The sequence below is a fragment of the Cannabis sativa genome, chromosome 5 (genome assembly GCF_029168945.1).
Source record: "Cannabis sativa cultivar Pink pepper isolate KNU-18-1 chromosome 5, ASM2916894v1, whole genome shotgun sequence".
Lineage (NCBI taxonomy): Eukaryota > Viridiplantae > Streptophyta > Magnoliopsida > Rosales > Cannabaceae > Cannabis > Cannabis sativa.
In genome coordinates this window covers 36489307-36509966 of record NC_083605.1, presented here as the reverse complement: position 1 = coordinate 36509966, position 20660 = coordinate 36489307, and the positions used below count along the sequence as shown (strand labels likewise).

The 20660-nt window shown below is 29.4% G+C and overlaps 1 protein-coding gene and 1 long non-coding RNA gene across 3 annotated transcripts; one reads left to right on the top strand and one right to left on the bottom strand.

Annotated features, from left to right (window-relative positions):
* Window positions 1-3523: 3523 nt before the first annotated feature.
* LOC133037894 (uncharacterized) lies at window positions 3524-5122 on the top strand. 2 transcript variants are annotated; one of them, XR_009687881.1, is made up of 3 exons: window positions 3587-4043; window positions 4163-4413; window positions 4897-5122. It is a non-coding gene; the product is annotated as an uncharacterized LOC133037894 (long non-coding RNA). The 2 variants fall into 2 exon arrangements; XR_009687880.1 differs by lacking the exon at window positions 4163-4413 and having other exon boundaries at window positions 3524-4043.
* Window positions 5123-17219: 12097 nt separating this feature from the next.
* Window positions 17220-19931, bottom strand: LOC133038317 (uncharacterized). Its single transcript, XM_061116425.1, has 6 exons — window positions 19546-19931; window positions 19358-19448; window positions 19018-19282; window positions 18565-18626; window positions 17583-17681; window positions 17220-17504 (listed from the first exon to the last, which is right to left on the bottom strand). Exons 1-6 carry the CDS (start codon window positions 19929-19931, stop codon window positions 17220-17222), a joined length of 1188 nt encoding a protein of 395 aa, XP_060972408.1.
* Between the last annotated feature and the right edge of the window lie 729 nt (window positions 19932-20660).

The window sequence follows — 20660 nt, the reverse complement described above, 5'->3', positions numbered from 1 at the left end:
TTGCGTAAATAAAAACTTGAGAGAATGGTTGATTATCCATATTTACTACGTGTGTGTTATCTCTCGTAATATAGGTTTCTTAAATATTCGTTCTTAATTAGTGTATCCCTACCTATATATATAGGGCAGATGATAGAATAATATTAATTCTAATTTTATTAGGAATATGAGTATTCCAATTGATCCATATTATAATCGGAATATGTTTGATTAAAAAAAAAGATATTATTTATTATATAAAATATAATTTTCAAACTTTTTTTAATGAGGTTGAGTAATTATCATATTAATTCCTAACCAAATTAGAATTATATATGAGCAATTTAATAATCTATATATTCGTATAGATAAATAATCTTTATAATTAAGTACTCACACTACCCACCCATAGCTAGTCATAGCAGTTCTCGATCGGACGTAGGTACGTATAAGACTATAATCAATTAAAGTATGGGTACTAAACTAAACTCTAAAGTTTTGGTATACATGGAAATAACTGTGGAGGCAGACCCAGATGTGTATGATTATAATGATGATTTACTCACGATAGAGTTCAACACCATCCAGAAGTACCATTACCATAATAATCATCACACTGTCGTTAACCACAATTCCACTGTCCATTTTGTATACCCCATAGATGAATTATATGAATCAACAGAGGAGTCATTACTGGCACTAGTTTGCAAAATGTTCTCAACTGTGGAAATCCCATTCACCTTGGATATATAATTTTAATTAATTAATCAAAAATATTTATAAACTTAATAAAATCAAATACACGGTATTTAATTATTAACCATTAAATTTGATCAAAGGAATGATATTTACTAATTATTTTTTTGAAATTAATATTTTTTATTTTAACTGATGATATAGAAGTCATCTTATATTTCAAATCTCATCTCATTCTTTGTATTCTTTTTTATTCCCGAATGAATGAAACTATTAAAAAAAATATTAATTTATAAATTAAACTGTTAAAAAAAGAGTTGACTGTAATTGTTGTTACCCTTACTTTTTCCAATTATAAATTTTTGATTGGCTCATGGAAATTTGGTGGAAATATATTAAACAACCAGCCTTTGGAAAAGCCTTTACGATTTGGGAATTCTTGTTTGGGATTCTTGTTATGGGGAGAGAAGTTTGTAGATAATATATCCAGTAATCAATTTTCTAATAGAGATATTGGTTATGACATCAGTGAAACAATTAGTTAAAACTTTGTGGTTTTAAAAGTTTAATGCAGAATTTATCATTGACAAGATCATAATTATTTGCATTATCATTTTCTGGGTATCTCTCGTTCTTGAATATGTTAGTGCATGAAGTTCTTTCAAATAAGGGAAAAAAATCATCTGTCATCAACGGTCTCTATTCTGTCCCACCAATTAATTACAGTCACCTCATTAATTTAATTTAATTATTTAATAAAAAATTATGTTAATTTTAACAGTTAAACTAACAGAATTGGTATTCTCTCTCCATATTAATGGCTAACTTTTCTCTTTTCAAAAATATCAAAAGTCTTTTATTAATTAACCTCCAATGTTATAAAAATTCAAGTATATATATAAACTTACATTTTATAATATTAATTTATTAGATATCTTTCATAATCAAATATCTTTTTTTAGTTTCTTCTCCAAAACATTCATTCATTTTCTTATGGGATTTTGGGGAGAAAATAAAAAAAGTAAGTATAATATGCTATAGATATCATAGATTGTATTGATATTTATTAATTTCTACTAAAATATTCTATCAAAATATTTTTTTTATTGTTTTTACTGTATAATAACAATACGATTTATCTTCTTCATTTATTTTTTTATACACTGAGTAATATAATTGGATTAGACATAGTTAAGGGTAGGGGCGGAGGGATGTTATGCTATACAGGGGCCATGGCTCCCTCATCTTTCTATGAAATATATACATATATACAATATGTTATAGCTCCCTGGTGTATATATGTATACTAGCAAAAAGCTACGTGCAAGACACATATACTAAATTTTATGTCAGTTTTTTTCTATGTTAGTTGAAAGTGATACAATTAAAAAATTATAGAAAAAATATTATTAGTTATTAGGTGAGATTATTATTATATGTATCTAAATATTATAGTTTATTAAACAAAATCAGAGAGCAATATCATACAAAGAGGAATTATACAAGACAAACATTCTCAGTTTGTTAGAGCAAAAAAAGAACTTTCACCACATCAAAATAACATAAATTCATTTTGCATATATTAGTGGATGGACATATCTTTCTCTACAAAAGAAGATAGCTAAAAATATATAACTCAACAATACACAAACACATAGACACAGACACACACACATATATAAAATTTATTTTTTTCTAACATTGCAACAGAGAGTAGAGTACAAAGACAAATACTACCTGAAATATCCAACAATGAGTGAAGAAGAGGAGAGCCTCAATATTCCAAGAGTGAAACTGAGAAACCAAGGATTAGAAGTAAAACTAAAACTATTACACATATTAAAACGACACTAATACATTGTTAAGCTATGAGAGGTCAAACTAGGAAACCATAAGTTTGTGCTAAAACCTATACCATACATTGATCACCAACATAAGAAAGCTTTGAACCCATTTTACAAAAGAAAAGAATCACATTCAAATATAAAAACATGAAAATTATATAGTCTTTACAGGAAAGACAACATAAAGTAGCAGGAATCTTGAGGAATTGAAAAAGAAAAAAATCATTAATCTATATAGTCAATCTCAATCTGGTCTAATCACCATTACTGAATATTAATACAAAAATTCATATTCTTATTGGTGCGATGTCGTTAGTTTTCTCGGAGACATATGCATTGATTCTCGGCAAGTCACTATTGAAAAACAAAAAGATCTCTACCACACCTAATTTTTCCCATCATCAATCAACAAATTAATATCTAATTAATAATTTTGTGGACTCCACCCATTTTTATTATTAATCTTTTTTTTTTTTTACTAAATTTAACCGAGTCTTCACATAAATATTTTAAATAATTTGTTGCATAATTATATGTATACTCGATATTGGTTAGAGCTTAGAATGTTCTTAAATTTGTCCACGCATATCAAAACTTCATTTAATTATATGAACTCGGGTCACTAAAGAGTTGGGAGTGATTTTTAGTGACATGCAATATTAGACTCTAAAAATTGAGTGTTAGTCTCTTGTAATGTGGGTCACTAAAAATATAGAGTGTCACTAAAGAGTAAAACCCAAAATAATTTTATTTTTATTAATATAAAAAATATTGACATATAGTGACACGCCAGACGCGAATGGATAAATATATCCCCACGCATCTGGCGTGTCACTATATCATTACCTAATATTTTTATAAAAAAAGTACAACTGTAATTAATAAATAAAAAATAATAAAAATATATTTAATAATAGTAAATCTTAATTATTCATGCAACTCTTTCTTTCTTAATCAATTTAAATTCTCAATCAATTAAAACATTTACCAGCTAATATAAAATATTAAATAATAGAATATAAAATAAACATTAAAAAAACTTAATAAAAAAAGAAAAAAAAAAGCTAAGTATAATCAGTCCATTTAAAAAAATAATATAGAATAAACCTCTTTCTCTCTCTCTCGACTATTCCTATTCCATAGCAAGAAAACCCTAATTTCCTTTTCCATCTATCTCTCTCGCCTCCCCTGTCTAATGAGTTGAACGAAACGGGGTGGGAGCTTGGGGACGACGGCGCCGTGGATGTCGAGCTTAGGTCGTGGACGACAGGGAGGAGAAGTTTAGGCCATGGATGTGACGGCGAGTTGGGGATTTGGGCAGGTTTGACCGGGAGTTGCGCGAGGATATTGGTCCTCTCTTTATCTCTTGATCCTCATTTCTTTCTCTCTTTAATTATAACCATTAAAATGCCTTGGCCAAGTGTTCAATTCCAAGTTCCATCGCAAATTCCCCATTTTGGATCCTCATTCATATTGTGATCCCAGAACGACCAACTGAGTGCGAAGTGTTCAATGTTGTAACAGGTATTACACACCCTTCTTTGCAAATGTTGCTCCTTTTTTACTGTCTATGACTATGAGTTTTTGCTTCAATTATAAATCAAATACTTCAGATAACTGTTAAGATATTTTTATGAAATTAGGAACATCATATTTGATCCACAGACATTTTAATAACAAGGTAGATTAAAATGTCTGTCATTTGTTGCTTTGAATTGAGAGCAGTTGATTATTTATACAATGTTGAGCTCATTCATTTTCTCTGTTTTTGGTGGGTTTGGTCCATGGTAACTCATCGAGCCAAAAAAGGGAAATGTTTGAAATCTGCTTCATCAACTTTTCTGCACATTATTTTATCTTAAAGTATTATTACATCATGAAGAAAATAAAAAAGGTCAGTAGTAGTTTTAGGGGAAAAAAATAATTAATCATTTTAAAATTTGAGGTCTGAACGCAAGATTGTTTTCCTGATTTTTGTCTAAAGAGATATAGTAGTTAAATAATTTTATTTAATATAGTGCTTGTTTCTTATCTTCAATAACTTATTTATTAGTTATAATAGTTATATATTAAAGAAAGAATAATATAGAAAGAACAACTTCAATCCTTAGAAGCTAACAGCAGACAATATTACCTTTTATTTTTAGTTAGTTTTCGATTAATGTTAGTTATTAGTGCTGAAATTTTATTTGTAACCATATATTTAAGGTGATTTATTATGGATTCTATATTCTTTCATTTCAATTAGATTTTGAAGCATATGTTAGTTATATATATAATTTGCTATATGTGTATTTAAAATAATTTAGCTTGGAGTTTCTTTTTTCGAGTTTCATATTGATAATGTTTTTTTGGGTATTTTTATTTTCTTTTTTAGGTCCCTAATAATGAAAAAGAAGACATTGGTTTATGGCAAAGAAGCTCATGTGAATAAGCTTACAAGTTCAAGATCTGTTTTGTTTGAAAATATCAGATTGCAATTCTTGAATGTTATACCTATTATGATTTACTCAAGATTTTTATTTTATCTCTTGTATAGATTTGATATAATTTGTAAAAAAATCGACAATTTTATAGTACATTAAGTTTTGTTCTTGTTTAATTAATTTTTAGTTTTAAGTATTATTATTATTTTTTTGTCAGGAAAAATAAAATAAAATAAAATAATTTTGATATATCATGCATATTTTTTTTTTATTTTTATTTTTTTTAAAAAAAAAATGTGATATAGTGACACTCTATAAGTGTGGCCCTTGGCAGGATAATTATTAAAAAAATAAAAAAAAAATAGATTTAGTGACACGCTGTGGTTGTGGCTGTTGTCTTTAGGGTCTGACAATGTGAGATTCTAAAAGTCTATAGTGACACGCAGTGAGCGTGTCTAAAAGGTTTCAGTGACTCGTACTGAAAGTCACTAAATATTACTTTTACTGACACCCACATTAGTGACACGCAATGGAGTGTCACTAAAAATCTTTAGAGTCTCTCAAAATGGGTCACTGAATCCCATTTTTCTAGTAGTGTAAAACTATTACACATATTAAAACGACACTAATACATTGTTAAGCTATGAGAGGTCAAACTAGGAAACCATAAGTTTGTGCTAAAACCTATACCATACATTGATCACCAACATAAGAAAGCTTTGAACCCATTTTACAAAAGAAAAGAATCACATTCAAATATAAAAACATGAAAATTATATAGTCTTTACAGGAAAGACAACATAAAGTAAACGGGAATCTTGAGGAATTGAAAAAGAAAAAAATCATTAATCTATATAGTCAATCTCAATCTGGTCTAATCACCATTACTGAATATTAATACAAAAATTCATATTCTTATTGGTGCGATGTCGTTAGTTTTCTCGGAGACATATGCATTGATTCTCGGCAAGTCACTATTGAAAAACAAAAAGATCTCTACCACACCTAATTTTTCCCATCATCAATCAACAAATTAATATCTAATTAATAATTTTGTGGACTCCACCCATTTTTATTATTAATCTTTTTTTTTTTACTAAATTTAACCGAGTCTTCACATAAATATTTTAAATAATTTGTTGCATAATTATATGTATACTCGATATTGGTTAGAGCTTAGAAGGTTCTTAAATTTGTCCACGCATATCAAAACTTCATTTAATTATATGAACTCGGTGATATTAAAATCATACCACTTAATTTACCAGTTATTTGTTAAGAAATTAAGTGATGATTATTATGCTTTGATGAAATATATTATATGTTTCAGGTGAAATTGAATATTGGAGAACAAGGCAAAGTAAAGAAATAATTGACCAGTAAAGAAAAAAATGATCATCAGGTGATTTGCATTTATAAGAAATTAAGTAATGATTATTATACTTTGATCATAATATATTATATAATTCAGGTGATAATTTTGCATAAATTTATAACTTATTTAGATAAATATGTTAAATTAAAGCCATATAAATATATATATATATATATCTATTCTATATAAAGTGTGCCTATATAACTGAATTCTTGATTTATGAGAAATTCATGGGTCACTTTTTATTTTTATTTAATAAAATAATAAAATATTATTTATATATAATAAAATAAAAATAAAACAAATCATATTAATATTTGAACTGATATTTGATACGAGTCACTACCCAGAGGGAAACTAATTTTTTTTTTTTTTTTATATAAAACAAGAGGGCAAAAATAAAGTTAAAAAGAAAACAACGGGGATTTGATACGGAGAGTGAAGCTTCTGAGTCCTCTGTTTGAAGAATTGAGGGACAACGATAAAGCCCTGGCCAAAGAAGAATTGAAACCACCGAAGCTCGACCTTTCTCTATTCTACGCCACCACACGAAGCCGTTCCTCAGCCTCCACCGTCACCTCCATTAGCAAGGTAAGATTTTAAATTTGATTTTAAGTTTTAGGTTCAATTCTTGATAAGTTTGAAGTCGATACGATTGAGCAGTTGATTGGTTCAATTCTTGATTCAGAATTGATCTGTTGTCGATTGGTCCTATTGAACATCAGAATGGTCTCGATGCTTAGAGCTTCACCGTTCTAGGTGAAATGTGATTAGTTTAAAGTCCATTCAATTGACCAGTTGATTGGTCTGATTCTTAATTCAGAATTGGGTTTTGATGTTAGACATTTATATGTATAATATAATATATATGTATGTGTATATAACATGCGGAATAAATAAACATATACACTATATGAATATAAGGATCGAAATACCTCCAGCCATTGATTCTTTGAGTATTAATCCCACATAAGCTTGATCTGCAAAAGAAACCGATTGATGTGGGTAATCGGGCTTCCTCGCTCTCTCAACTCTCTTTAGATGGATTTTGCTGTTATGAACAGAATGAGTGAGGAGCTCGGGGACGGAGACCCTATATTTATAGGTGAGATACTCCATCAGTATCTATGCCACATTAATTGTCAGAATATTATGATAATTAATTCAGGAAATCAAATCAGGTAATGAATATAGAAATCTGACCATATATAGAATATTACGTAATTGATTAAATCGCATTCAATGAATATAAAATATTCATTTATCAGAATCAATAATATTATTTTATTTCCTTAATTAGAAATATTCTAATATTCTCCCACTTGGTCAGCATTTAAACTAAAACATTCAAACCCAAACGTTCCTCATTATATAATAAACATACGAATCATAGCGACATGTCCTCATTATAAGTCGAGTATTATCTTCCATGTATTACGATATATTTATTATATAACAATGTACTTTATGTGACAATGTACTTAAGTGAATAAACCCTAACCCTTATGTTTATTCAGGTCCTCTTACGATAATTTTCTCAGATGAAATTAAGGTGCACATAAATATGAGAAAATATCGAAATTAGAGTTTCATTAAATAATTTTTGGTTGTACAAAAAAAAAAAAAAAAGCTGCATATGGAGTTAACCGAATCCCATATTTACTTTATGATCCTTGAATTTGTGTTGCGGCATGCCTTTAGTCAAGGATCTATGCGATCACCCAATTCGGTTGCGTGATTAATGACCACTTATCACGCCTTTTTATGGCTAAATACTTAATGTCGATATGCTAGCTTCGACCAGTACTCTTAGAGTTATTAGCCATAAATATTGTAGCTGAATTTATCGCAAAATTTTCTTAATGGCCTAATGAAACTGTAATTCTGAACTCTAGGCCTACTATGAAACTCTATAATACATCATACGAGATGTATCCTCAAAACAATAAATGAATCTGACTTCTATAGTGAAATAACAATCAAGATTCTCTACAATATAACTTGCGGTAATCTTAAGGACGTAATAAAATATTGATTTACGTTAATAAATACAACCAGTGAAGTATGTTAGAATCTAATTGGTTAACTATATTTCCATATGGTCAATTCATCTTAAAATATGTATGAATATAATTTTTAGTATCTTAAAGATACCTCATCACTTTGTATGAAAAATAAAGTGGTCTTAACTTTAGTTATTACGATACTACTTAACGATCCTGAAACAAATGTAATGCAAAGTCTTATTCGGACTCTTAGGCATACATTAGGCTTCTAAAATAGAAGCAAATGAATGTTCTTAATTTATTCTCACTCCAGATCATTTTTCAGATGCTGGTTCGAGTTGAATTTATCACACTTAAAGATAAAAGTTATATCAGATGAATAATACATAATTTTAATTAATCAGAAATGCTGTGGCTACTCTCTAATTAATTAAAATTATATATATTATTTATATTCCTTATCTCAAAATAATAATTTGAGATATGAATTATTTCAACTTATATAGAAAACTTTTATCATCATTTGCAAGTAACATATTGTCTACGTATAAAACAAATATTACTCTCACTAACATTCTGGTATATAATTATTTCCATAATTCTCTTTTCAAACCTAAAGGAAAAGATGATATAATACCAATTTGTGAGATGTTTGTTTTAATCTATAGGTAGACATCTTAAGCTTGCATATGTTCACCACTATTAGAGAAAAATCTTTATGGCAGCTGTATACCTTCTTCTCTAGTTCACTGTTTGGAATTGATTAATGAATTGAAACAAGCAACAAATGCCAAGGTCTATAATAGAATCTTTTTAAAGACAAGTGAGAATGTAAATCTCATTTGTTATTGATTCTTAGTTCAAAATGAATTTCTTAGCAATGAATATTCTTTTATATCTTTATGTTTCTCAATGTTGCCTAATGAATATTATTGGTGAAAAAACCTATGCTTAATTAATGTTCTCCACCCCATTAGACAACTTTACTAAAGATAAACTTTATTGCTATTTAAGATATTCATTTCTTCATTCATGGCATATTGTACTACAACTTCAATTCTTTATCATTCTATAATTTAATTTGTGTCTCAAATTAATATTGTAGTTGAACTCTTATTGTACAAAATGTAATCACTAGAAAACATTGATCTTACTGTTCTAATAAGTCATCTTAAGGATGGACCAACAAACTCTTAAAAGAGCAAATGGTTCAATAACATGTTATTTTAGAAATTGTAAGCAATTACTAAATAACATAACTTATTAGAATTTTACCAATGACTTGTATATTATTAATGATTAGTTATGAATTCTCAATAACCATTAATCTTAAGGGATGTTGTGAATCATAATTAATCTAACACTTGAGGTGGAAGTTTGAGAAAATATGAATGATCTTTCTCGGAAACTAGGTTCCTAGATTGATCAACTCCCATCGATCAAGTCAATTCTTAATTCCACAATTCTAGTGTTGTGAGATGGATAATAAAATATGTAACCCTTAAACCTTATAGCTTTTCAAATGAAATATGCTCATTTATGGTTTAGGGCCCAGATCTTTTCTTTGACAATTGTACTCTAACTATATATGGGTATTTATAAAATGTGTACATGTCATCAAGTCGGTTTTCAACCTTATCACAACTCAAAATATGTTTGAGAAACAACTTTGGTTAGAACACGATTCGATATGTACACCCCATTGTTGAGTATCAATAGACAAAGATTTAGGAAAGATTGGAGTTTGCTATGTAGGCTCCACCCCATGTCCAAAAAATGCTTAGTTTCTTAAATCTGTTACACACTATAATTTGGGTGTACCAAGCATATGTATCGGGCAATGAACCCATGCTTTTAAAGAAACTTTACAAATACACTGGGAGTTTATCCATACTCACGAATTTTGATGTAGTATTCTCCATTTTATATTTGATCTCACTATCTTAATATGCAAAATGCACCATTTCTCTACTTAAGATTTAAATGTCTTTGAAACATATAAATCCATACTTTTGTAGAAAAATTATTTATGTGAGTAATCGTTAAAAAAGAGATGCAAAATTTGAGTCCATGTCTTCAAAATTAATTGACTTGTATGATTTCTAATATGATAGAATTCTAGTATGCACCGATTTTGACTTGTTGGAATACATATTCTTAATGAAATTCACACAAGTTCTAAATAAAGTTAGTAAAATCAAGTGTAATGAAGATCCCCACCATTTACTAACATTTATTCTATTTATGGAGATATATTCCATAATATTTGGTGCTATAATGTAGAAGAATTCTTATTAATAACACATTTCTTACTGTCAGATTGAACTTGCATATCTTTATGAGTGACATCATTTGTAGTAAAGACCTCTAAATGTGTCTAAATCAAGTTTCAATAGAATCTTGGAACATAAAGATCTTTGCCAATTTTAAAACAAAGTCACTACTATATTGCTTGTTCCTTAAACTTCTAAATGTGAGAAGTTATCTTGTACGTGGATAAGATTTGCTCACGATTCTTGACTTTCTTAGGTTTATTTGTAAACCTTGCAAGAAATTATGAATGTGGAATAACAATCTAAAATAATCCACTATGTGTTAATAATCACATTAACTATATTAGAATGAATTCATACACAATAAATTAAAATTTATTGGTGATAATAAAGTGTGATTTATTTTTCTTAATTATACAGTAAAAGCGTATATGCTAGATGAAATTATCAAATAAATTTTGAAAATTTCTCTTTGTTATGGAAGAAATTTTCTACTAGTATGGAAGAAATTTATGAATAGTGATGTAATAAAATTACATATATAGTTTTGAGGTTTAAATGAATCATGTTTTTACCAATGAATAAACATGCTTAAATATGAAATCTTATTAAACAAAAATTGCCTGTGGGCTAAATTTTTAATTTAATAAGATTAGATTTAGATGTAGATTATGATAGATTTACACAATTTATGAAAAACTTAAAGTTTAATATTTCTATCTTAATGAAAGGTATGAAACACTTAATTATTTATAAATGTTTCAAAATTTTATACTTTATGATAAAATTATTAAATTAAATCTACATAATTTCTGTGGGATAAATTAAGAGAATTTAATTTAACATATTAATCATGTGAATATAATAAAATCCGTAGGGTAAGATTATTATGTTCAGATAATTCATGTCCATTATGTGATCTTAATCCACTTAATATATATAATTTTATATAATTAAGGATGCAGTGGCTACTCCCTAATTATTTAAAATTATGTGGTTCACTAGACACCAAAGTATAAACTGAAGATTAAAATTTTACTAAATCCAAAATTGCCTGTGGGCTAAATTTTAAATTTAATAAAATTAGATGAACTTTATGATAGATTTAATTAAACAATTAGTTTTGGAAAATGAAGGTTTATTATCTATCTTTAATTAAATTTGTGATAACACTATTAAATTAAATCCCCATAACTCCCAATGGGGTAAATTAAGAGAATTTAATTTAACATATTATCCTAATTAATTATACAAATATAATAAAATCCCTGTGGGGTAAAATTATTATACCTATATAATTAATTACAAGTTATGTCCATTAAGGTGAATTTTAATTAATATATAATTTTATACAAATAAGGATGCTGTGGCTACTCCCTAATTATATAAAATTATATTTTCACTTTGACATTAGGTATTGGGCTCTACCTAAAAGTAATTTCGTTATTAACATAGTAAACAATCACTGAGATTAATGCTCCTAGTGTGGTCGTCCGAAGATCATTAAAAACCGTTCTAGATATGAGCATTTGTCCCAAATTCATGTTTTCTTATGTCAAACGACAAAATTACTTACATTTTATTCATATTTTATACATTTTAGGAAGTTTTATGAATATTTTATGAAGTTTTATGAAACTTAATGTGCTATATAAAATATTCAACCTATCTTAATGTTTGAATATTTCTAAATATATCTAGCACTATAAAAGGAATTTATGTATAGCATTTAAATCATACAAATCTAAATTAATTGCATTAAACATAAATTTGCCAAATAAATACAAATTAATACAATTATTGTATGATAATAAATTAAATGCTTAATTCCATAATATATAATTAATTATGCATTTATGACCATATAATATCTTAAATATTTATACTAATAATTAATTTGTATAAATAAGGTAATTATACAAATTAGTACAATTAATTATATGGAATGAATTAAATGCAAAATTAAAGACTATACTTAATGGCAGATTTTTCAAATTTTATTAATTTAAACAATAAATTACATAAATTTGGTAATAAATAATTAAATGCACAATTATACAAATTGCACAAATTATTACATGCCTAAATAAATCATGTAATTAATTACCATATTAAAACAAATTTCCATTTTCAGTTTATACTAAATAACATATTAATTCTAAATATATGTATTAAATTAAAAATGGAAATTAATGAATGTAATTTATTGACTAAATTAACAATAGGAGAATAATTTATATTTCCAAATAAATAAAAAATATATAAAAAAAAATCGAAATTTTTTTTCCTTTTTTTTTTTTGAAAAATACTTTGCCATAAACGACATGATAAAATTTCCTTAAACTTCCAAAAATCATGAAATCAATTCCAAATGAATCTAAATGCAAAAATTAAGACATTCATATAGATTTTATGCATCGAAAATACATAAAACAAAGACTTTAAAAATCACCAAAATTTTCGAAAAATAATTTTGAGATTTCTTTGTTTTTCAAAGTGGATTTTCATGCTTAGAACAATCTATATTAATATATGAATGTATTAATACATATACAATATATATATAAATATATATACATATATATACAGAAAAATAAAAATACTGTATGTATATATATAAACATGAAATGTATATATGTATATATTTGTATATAGCATTTAGATATATAAATAATATATATATACAACATATATACGTAATGAAATGAAGAAAATATATATATATATATATATGTATATGAATATATATATATATGATCTGAATGAATAAACAAGTATATATGTATGAAAATACATATGTATATATAATTGGGATTGAATGAATATGAATATATAAATATATACACAAACGAAAATAAATATATATATCAACACTGAATTAAATATATATATAAACACTGTATATACGAGTATGTATATATATATATGAAACTCAAACTAAAATCAAGGCAGAGATAAAAACCGCTCTGATACCAACTGTTAGACATTTATATGTATAATATAATATATATGTATGTGTATATAACATGCGGAATAAATAAACATATACACTATATGAATATAAGGATCGAAATACCTCCAGCCATTGATTCTTTGAGTATTAATCCCACATAAGCTTGATACGCAAAAGAAACCGATCGATGTGGGTAATCGGGCTTCCTCGCTCTCTCGACTCTCTTTAGATGGATTTCTTTGTTATGAACGGAATGAGTGAGGAGCTCGGGGCCGAGACCCTATATTTATAGGTGAGATACTCCATCAGTATCTATGCCACATTAATTGTCAGAATATTATGACAATTAATTCAGGAAATCAAATCAGGTAATGAATATAGAAATCTGACCATATATAGAATATTACGTAATTGATTCTGTCCAGATTCAATGAATATAAAATATTCATTTATCAGAATCAATAATATTATTTTATTTCCTTAATTAGAAATATTCTAATATTTGATTGATTGGATTGTCGATTGGTCCTATTGAGTATCGGAGCCTCGTCGAGTAAGTATCCATTCATACTACGATTATTTCCATGGCCAAATTTTACACAATGTTGTTTTACAAATTTCTTTGTTAAAATGAATAATACAATCTGTATATATTTCAATTGAAATGGAAAATATCTACATCAGGGCTGCCATAGATGAATATTTCAGTTGGGGTAGCACAAGGATTGTAATATCTACATCAGGGTTGCCAAAGATGAATATTTCATAGAGATATTGAGGCCTCTAACATACTACTCACCCAAAATTACGAGGCTCAGGTACTTTCATTTCATTATCTCACCCATTCAAATCCAATCCAATGCACAACCCTCTAAGTAAATTCATTTGTTTTTTTAAATTGATTTTGTTGTTGTATAGTAATAATTAATGCAGATTTTTTATTTTGGACTTCTAAATGTCTTACTGGAAAAATAAACTCACCATATTGTTTTCCCAATTGAAGGCACATTCGGGTTTGCAAACACTTTTTATTACTACCCTTTCTTTCTTCAATTAATTTGTTTTGTTCTATAAATTATTTAGTTTATGGATTTGTTCTTTTTTCAAATGGTTTTAAATATTTGGCACCATTATACTTCATGCATGGAATTAAAGATGAGAAGTAAATGTCTTTGCTTATGGAGTTTTACTGCTCGAGCTCATAACTGGTCGTCAAGCAGTAGATTCAAGCCAACAAAGTTTTGTGATCTATGTAAGAATTTATGACTCTTATTATCTAATTCATAAAGTCTGAGATTATTATGTGTCAAGTACTTTTATTTATACTATCCTATTAATTGCTTTTGATACAATAATGATGTTTTTCTTATAAACAGTAGTAAAATGCCTTATAAGAATTTGATTTTTTTAAGATTCAATTGTCATGACTTGATCTGTGATACTAAAATTATCAAAACAACTTGATTTAATGTATACTTGCCTTACAAAAATAAATGTATGTAAATTTGTAATCAGTGTTGCTGAGTTGAAGTGTAGCCAGGAGCAAGATTCAAGACTTGAGATTGAGAAGGAAGATACAGAATATAAACCCATGTTCAATGTTAAGAAGGATGACATGAAAAAATTGCCTTTTGATTTACCAACAAATCTTCATAGATAATCAATGCTTCTTTTTTGTTGCATTTAGGGTAATCATTTTATCATGGCACCAAATGTTTTTGCTTTCTATGACTTGTATGTTTTTCTACTAGCCTTATCTTATACAAGACTCAAGATATGAAGTTTACTTGTTTTGCATGTTCATATTAGGGTAGATTTTTATTTGATTTTTTTTTTGCTAAGTTGTGACTTGTATACAGTCTTTCTCTCCCCCAACTCTTAGTACCCGAGGCAAGTCTTCTCTATAGTCGCTATTTGAATCTCAATGAGTTCTTTGTAGAAGATATTCTTTGGGTCGATGATGTTGAAGCTCTACACAATGCAACAAGCCACATTGAAGGATGTAAAGTTGTTGGTATTGATTATGAATGGAAACCGAATTATGTAAAAGGCAGCGAACCTAACAAGGTAACTATGTCAATTTTGTGCAATTCATGTTGTATCTCTTATTGCCTTTTGATTTACCAACAAATCTTCATAGATAATCAATGCTTCTTTTTGTTGCATTTAGGGAAATTATTTTATCTTTATATTCTACCTTTTGTATAGCCAAAGTGAGGACCAAGTAAAACTATCCTATTGTTCCTATGTTTTGTTCATATAATAAACTGTTTTTCTTTATCTTATTTCAGGTTTCTATTATGCAAATTGCTTCTTATTTCAGGTCTTGCAAAAGAAAATTAAAACCCAACTATTAAGAGTATCCTTATTTTTCTTTTTTACAACTTTTACATGTGTTATCTTCACCTATCAACAATTTAATTTACAAATTAAATTTTAGTATCTTTTTTATTCAACTCAAATTTAAATTGTGTATGCTTTATTTTTTGAACATTGATTTTTGGTTTAGTTTTGGATTAACATAAGATCAAATTGCAATAAGATTATCAAAATTTCTTAAACTTTCATATATTGTATTTAGTATTTACTTTTAATTATTAACAACATTATTTACATTAATTGAATATACATATTAATGATCTCAATTCACTACAACATTAAGGACCAATAGCGGCGGGCCCCTCGGCCGCTATTGGTCCACAATCTGGCCGCTAAAGGGCAATAGCGGCGGACCTCGGCCGCTATTGGTCCGCCGCTATTGCAGCGCTATTAATAGTATTAGCGGCCAAAAACGAAGTCCGCCGCTAATACTATTAATAGCGGCGGAGCAATAGCGGCGGGGTCCCGCCGCTATTGCTCCGCCGCTATTACCCATTAGAATAAAAAAAAATAATAAATATTTACAAATAATAAATAATAATAAATATATATTAATCTTATATATAAATAAATAATTAATTAATATACGAATATTTAATAAACAAATCTAATTAATATAATTAAAACAATTTAATAAAATTTATTAATAATTTAAAAAATTGTCTCCAAAGTAATTAACTTTAACATAATAATCCTAATAAAATATTGTCTCAAAATTAAACTAAATTATTACAAAACATAAATAAATTATTCATTAACATCTTCATTCAGGTCTCTAATTATGAAGTCTTGATCTGGATTATTTTCGGTACGAGTCCCCGAAGCCCGTGGCGGAGAAGGCACATACGCTTGGTCTGATGATAAACCCAGTGTTAAATTATCGAGCTCAGCTTGGTTGAAAATGGGAGTTGAAAAAAATTGGTTCTCCTGCGATGAACTCCCAAATAATCCAAAATCAACAAAGTTTGAGCCGAGCAGAGGAGACTCTGACGGTGTTCGGTATAAGAACTGATTTCCCATTGGCGGAGCGGTTGTTATTCTTCTTGAGAAGCTTCGAGGAAAAGATTGGGGTTGTTGCTGCTGCAAAAAATTTTCAAATTGCTGCTGTGACAAATTTTGGAATTGTTGTTGCGAGGAAGGCTGAAATTGTGGTTGCGAAGGAGGTTGTTGTTGCTTTGTTCGGAGGAGCGGCATGACTACGAGAAGACGAACCACCGGGCGGCGCGACTATACGTTTGAATGAAATTGTCAAAGCGTGGGTTAAATATTTGGGCACGTTGTTCAGGCGTCAAATTACCCCCCAAGTGGCACGCATAGCTGAGAATATATCTGCCACAGTGCTCATCATTTCAGTAGTTGGTTGGGGAGGCACCGTTGATTGAGTTTGAGGGATTGGTTTCTTTCCTTTGCCCTTGAGCCTTTTACCCACGCCTATTTGATAGTCAGATCTTTGGCCTAGAACTGTTTCCATAACGTCAAACTGATAACCAGTATCAGATTCAGATTCAGTCCCAGTATCGCTCTGGGATTGTTGTTCCAGCCGCTTCCTATCAAGCTCCTTGATCAGTTCCTCCTATTTAAATCAAAATTATTAGAATATGTAATTAATATAAAATATAAATTTTAATAATAAATCATTTTAATCACTTACATAATCTTTTGCAGCTAATTCATTAACGAAAGTTCCAGACGGTTTTTTCACATGGATCTCCTTCCATGCTTCAACTACATGCTCTCCAGGAGGACCCCCCTATACAAATATAAACAATTAAATTAGTTTATTATAAGAAAAAAATATTATTAACTATTAAAGAATTTTTTTTTATGAAACATTTAACAATTAAAGAATTAATACATAGCATTCCGTGGCGTATGGACGCCAACGATTTTGTGCCTTGCGTTGTTGGATATTTCATTAGTTGCCGATTCGATTTATTTTTAGTTGAACGATTCAAAAATGCCTCGCTAACGAACAATTCGCAAACCGGTTTCCAAGTCTCGGTATTCAAGTAGTCAGGGGGGAATTTGAGAACTTGTGTCCCAATCTTACGGTTTTTTGTAATGTTGTTTGAAACGCTTGTGTCTGAGTGTCTTTCGCTCACTATACCGCTCCGCCATCACCGAATATAAAGTCCCCATAAGTAGGTCTCGATGGGGATTCCCATCGATATCAAAGTAGTACTATGTAATAAAAGTAATTTAAAGTAATGTTAATTTATAAATGAGGACATGAAATTATTACAACTTTTAATAATTCAAAGTCACTCACTCTAATTCGATTGAGCACTTGATCCTTGTATTGTTGGGGTACATCAGAAAAATTTAGATGACCACCCGGGCACAACATGCTTACTTGTTGGCCAAGAAATCGAACATAATTGCTTGCTTCAGCGCCAACAACTTTGCCTGTTTCAAGATCTACCTCCACCGTGAGGGCTTACCAGCATCTCTCCTTTTTTTTTTTTCGAGATTAGCGTTTGCGGCAACCCCACGACCCTTTCTGACCGGAGGTGGAACTATATATATTCGAGGGAAAAATAATTTTATTAGTAAATCATACATTCACTATTTATATTCAGAACAATTGTAGATTTGAAAAAATATGAAAACTCGCTTTCGCAAGACGACGGTACCCTAGAAGGATCAGGGGGATCCCTGCCATCACCATCCCCACCGTGGTATGTCGCTAACGTAGCTAATATAATTTTCATCAAGTTCATTATTCTCTATCTCAGAATCCACTAACTGATCGGACGATTCAACAATTACTGGAGGTTCATTCGATTGCATAATCAACTCTCCAAGATCAACCGTCAACACAAAATTGGCGAGTTAGAATCACTAACAACATCTACATCGATCTCATCTTCGTTGTCGGTAATGTCCCAAATTTGTCGATGGCTAATATCTTCAACAACCTTCCAATCGCGACCTCTCGAGTGGATCTTCAAGATAGAAAACTTGCTTCGCACAGTTAGCAAGGATGTACGGTTCATCTTGATACCAATATCCACGAGTATTTATACTAGTTATATTATTTTCAGTGATTGTCTTCTTTCTTAATGGATTAGTGTTATACCATTTACATTCAAACAATGACAGTGTATATGCACCAGTATAAGATATAGTGATTACATCTTCAAGTGTGCCGTAATAATTAAACCCTTCAGTTCCAGCAACAGTAACACCACTATTTTGTGTCTTCCGCTTTTGGTCTCGCTTTGATGCAATAAACCGAACACCATTCACTACACAACCTTCGTAAAATGTTGCTAAGTAATCGGACCCGGAAGCGAGAGCGAGTAACTCATCACCATTTTGTAAAGTTCCAAGCTTGTGCAACTCATATATCTAAATACATAAAATGTATTAATATGAGAGGAATATAAATGATTGAATTAAAACTTTACAATTTTGTCGTTATACCTTCTTATGAAACCACGGACGGAAAGTTTGCCTATGCAAGACATCGTGATTACCATTAGGATATTCATGCCTGATCTTGTCCAAATGTTCACTGTGAAGTATGATAATGTCAAGATACAATAGAGGGGAGATAGAAAATAAAAACTAAAAATTTAATAAAATAATTTATAAAAATGTAACAAACTTACTCTAAGTAAGCTTGGATTTCAGGAGAATTTTGAAGAATGTACCACTCAGCTTTTTCACGACTGATATGATCAAGAGGCTTGATAAGTCCGCTAGTTAAAGGACGAGATTGAGAATTAAAAACTGAGAGATAGCGACTAACAGAAGGCGCATCTTCATTTCGATCAAGCCGATTAAATCTTGTTTCACACCCTTTAAAGTACATTGAACAAAAGGTTACTGCCTCATCAGCAACATAACCTTCTGCAATTGACCCTTCAGGACGTGCCTTATTTCCCACATAATTCTTCAATTTTTTCATGTACCTTTCAAAAGGATACATCCATCTCATAAAGACCGGACCGCCCAATATCGCTTCTTCAGGCAAATGCAATACCAAGTGTATCATTATGTCAAAAAAAGCTGGAGGAAAAATCAATTCCATCTTGCACAATAACAGAATTAAATTATTTTGAGCATCCTCCATATCTTTTACATTTAGAGTTCTAGAGCATAACTGTCGAAAAAAATTACACAGCTGAGTAATAGTTGTTGCAGTGTCACGAGGTAGAAATTTACGGACACCAACCGCTAGTACTCGCTGCATAATGACATGACAATCGTGGGATTTTATCCCAATAATGTTAGACTCATCTGGAGAAACTTTGCTCTTTAAATTTCAACAGAAGCCATCGGGAAACTTTATTCCTTTAACAAACTGACAAAAAAGTTGTCTTTTCTCACGAGTCAAAACATAAGGAGCATGCGGTTTCATTAGCCTCCCATTCCCATCTTCATAAATCCACAACGATTCCCTAATACCCATCTTCTTTAAATCATGGCGCGCATTGGTTGTGTCCTTTGATTTATCATTATCCAAGATGGTTCCTAGGAGACTATCACACACATTCTTCTCAACATGCATGACATCAATGTTGTGTTTTAAAATATTCGTGCTCCAATACTCCAACTCGTAGAAAATACTTTGTTTCCTCCAATTATAATTTTTTGCAACTCTTCTACGCTTCACGCCCCCAAAATTTTCATGATGTCCGGGAATTTGGGGTTCGAGAGCATTAACTTGTGATAATATTTCTTCACAAGTAAATCGTCTTGGAGGAGGTCTTCTTTCAACTTT

Bases quoted from the DNA above. Each gene is read 5' to 3' on its own strand.
- LOC133038317 (XM_061116425.1), bottom strand. From the start codon at position 19,931: ATGATACACTTGGTATTGCATTTGCCTGAAGAAGCGATATTGGGCGGT. The intron at 18,627-19,017 runs GTAAATGGTATA...AAATTATATTAG, and splicing joins TACACTGTCATTGTTTGAAT to CTACGTTAGCGACATACCAC. The intron at 17,682-18,564 runs GTACCGTCGTCT...ATATTTGTATAG, and splicing joins ATCCCCCTGATCCTTCTAGG to GGGGGTCCTCCTGGAGAGCA.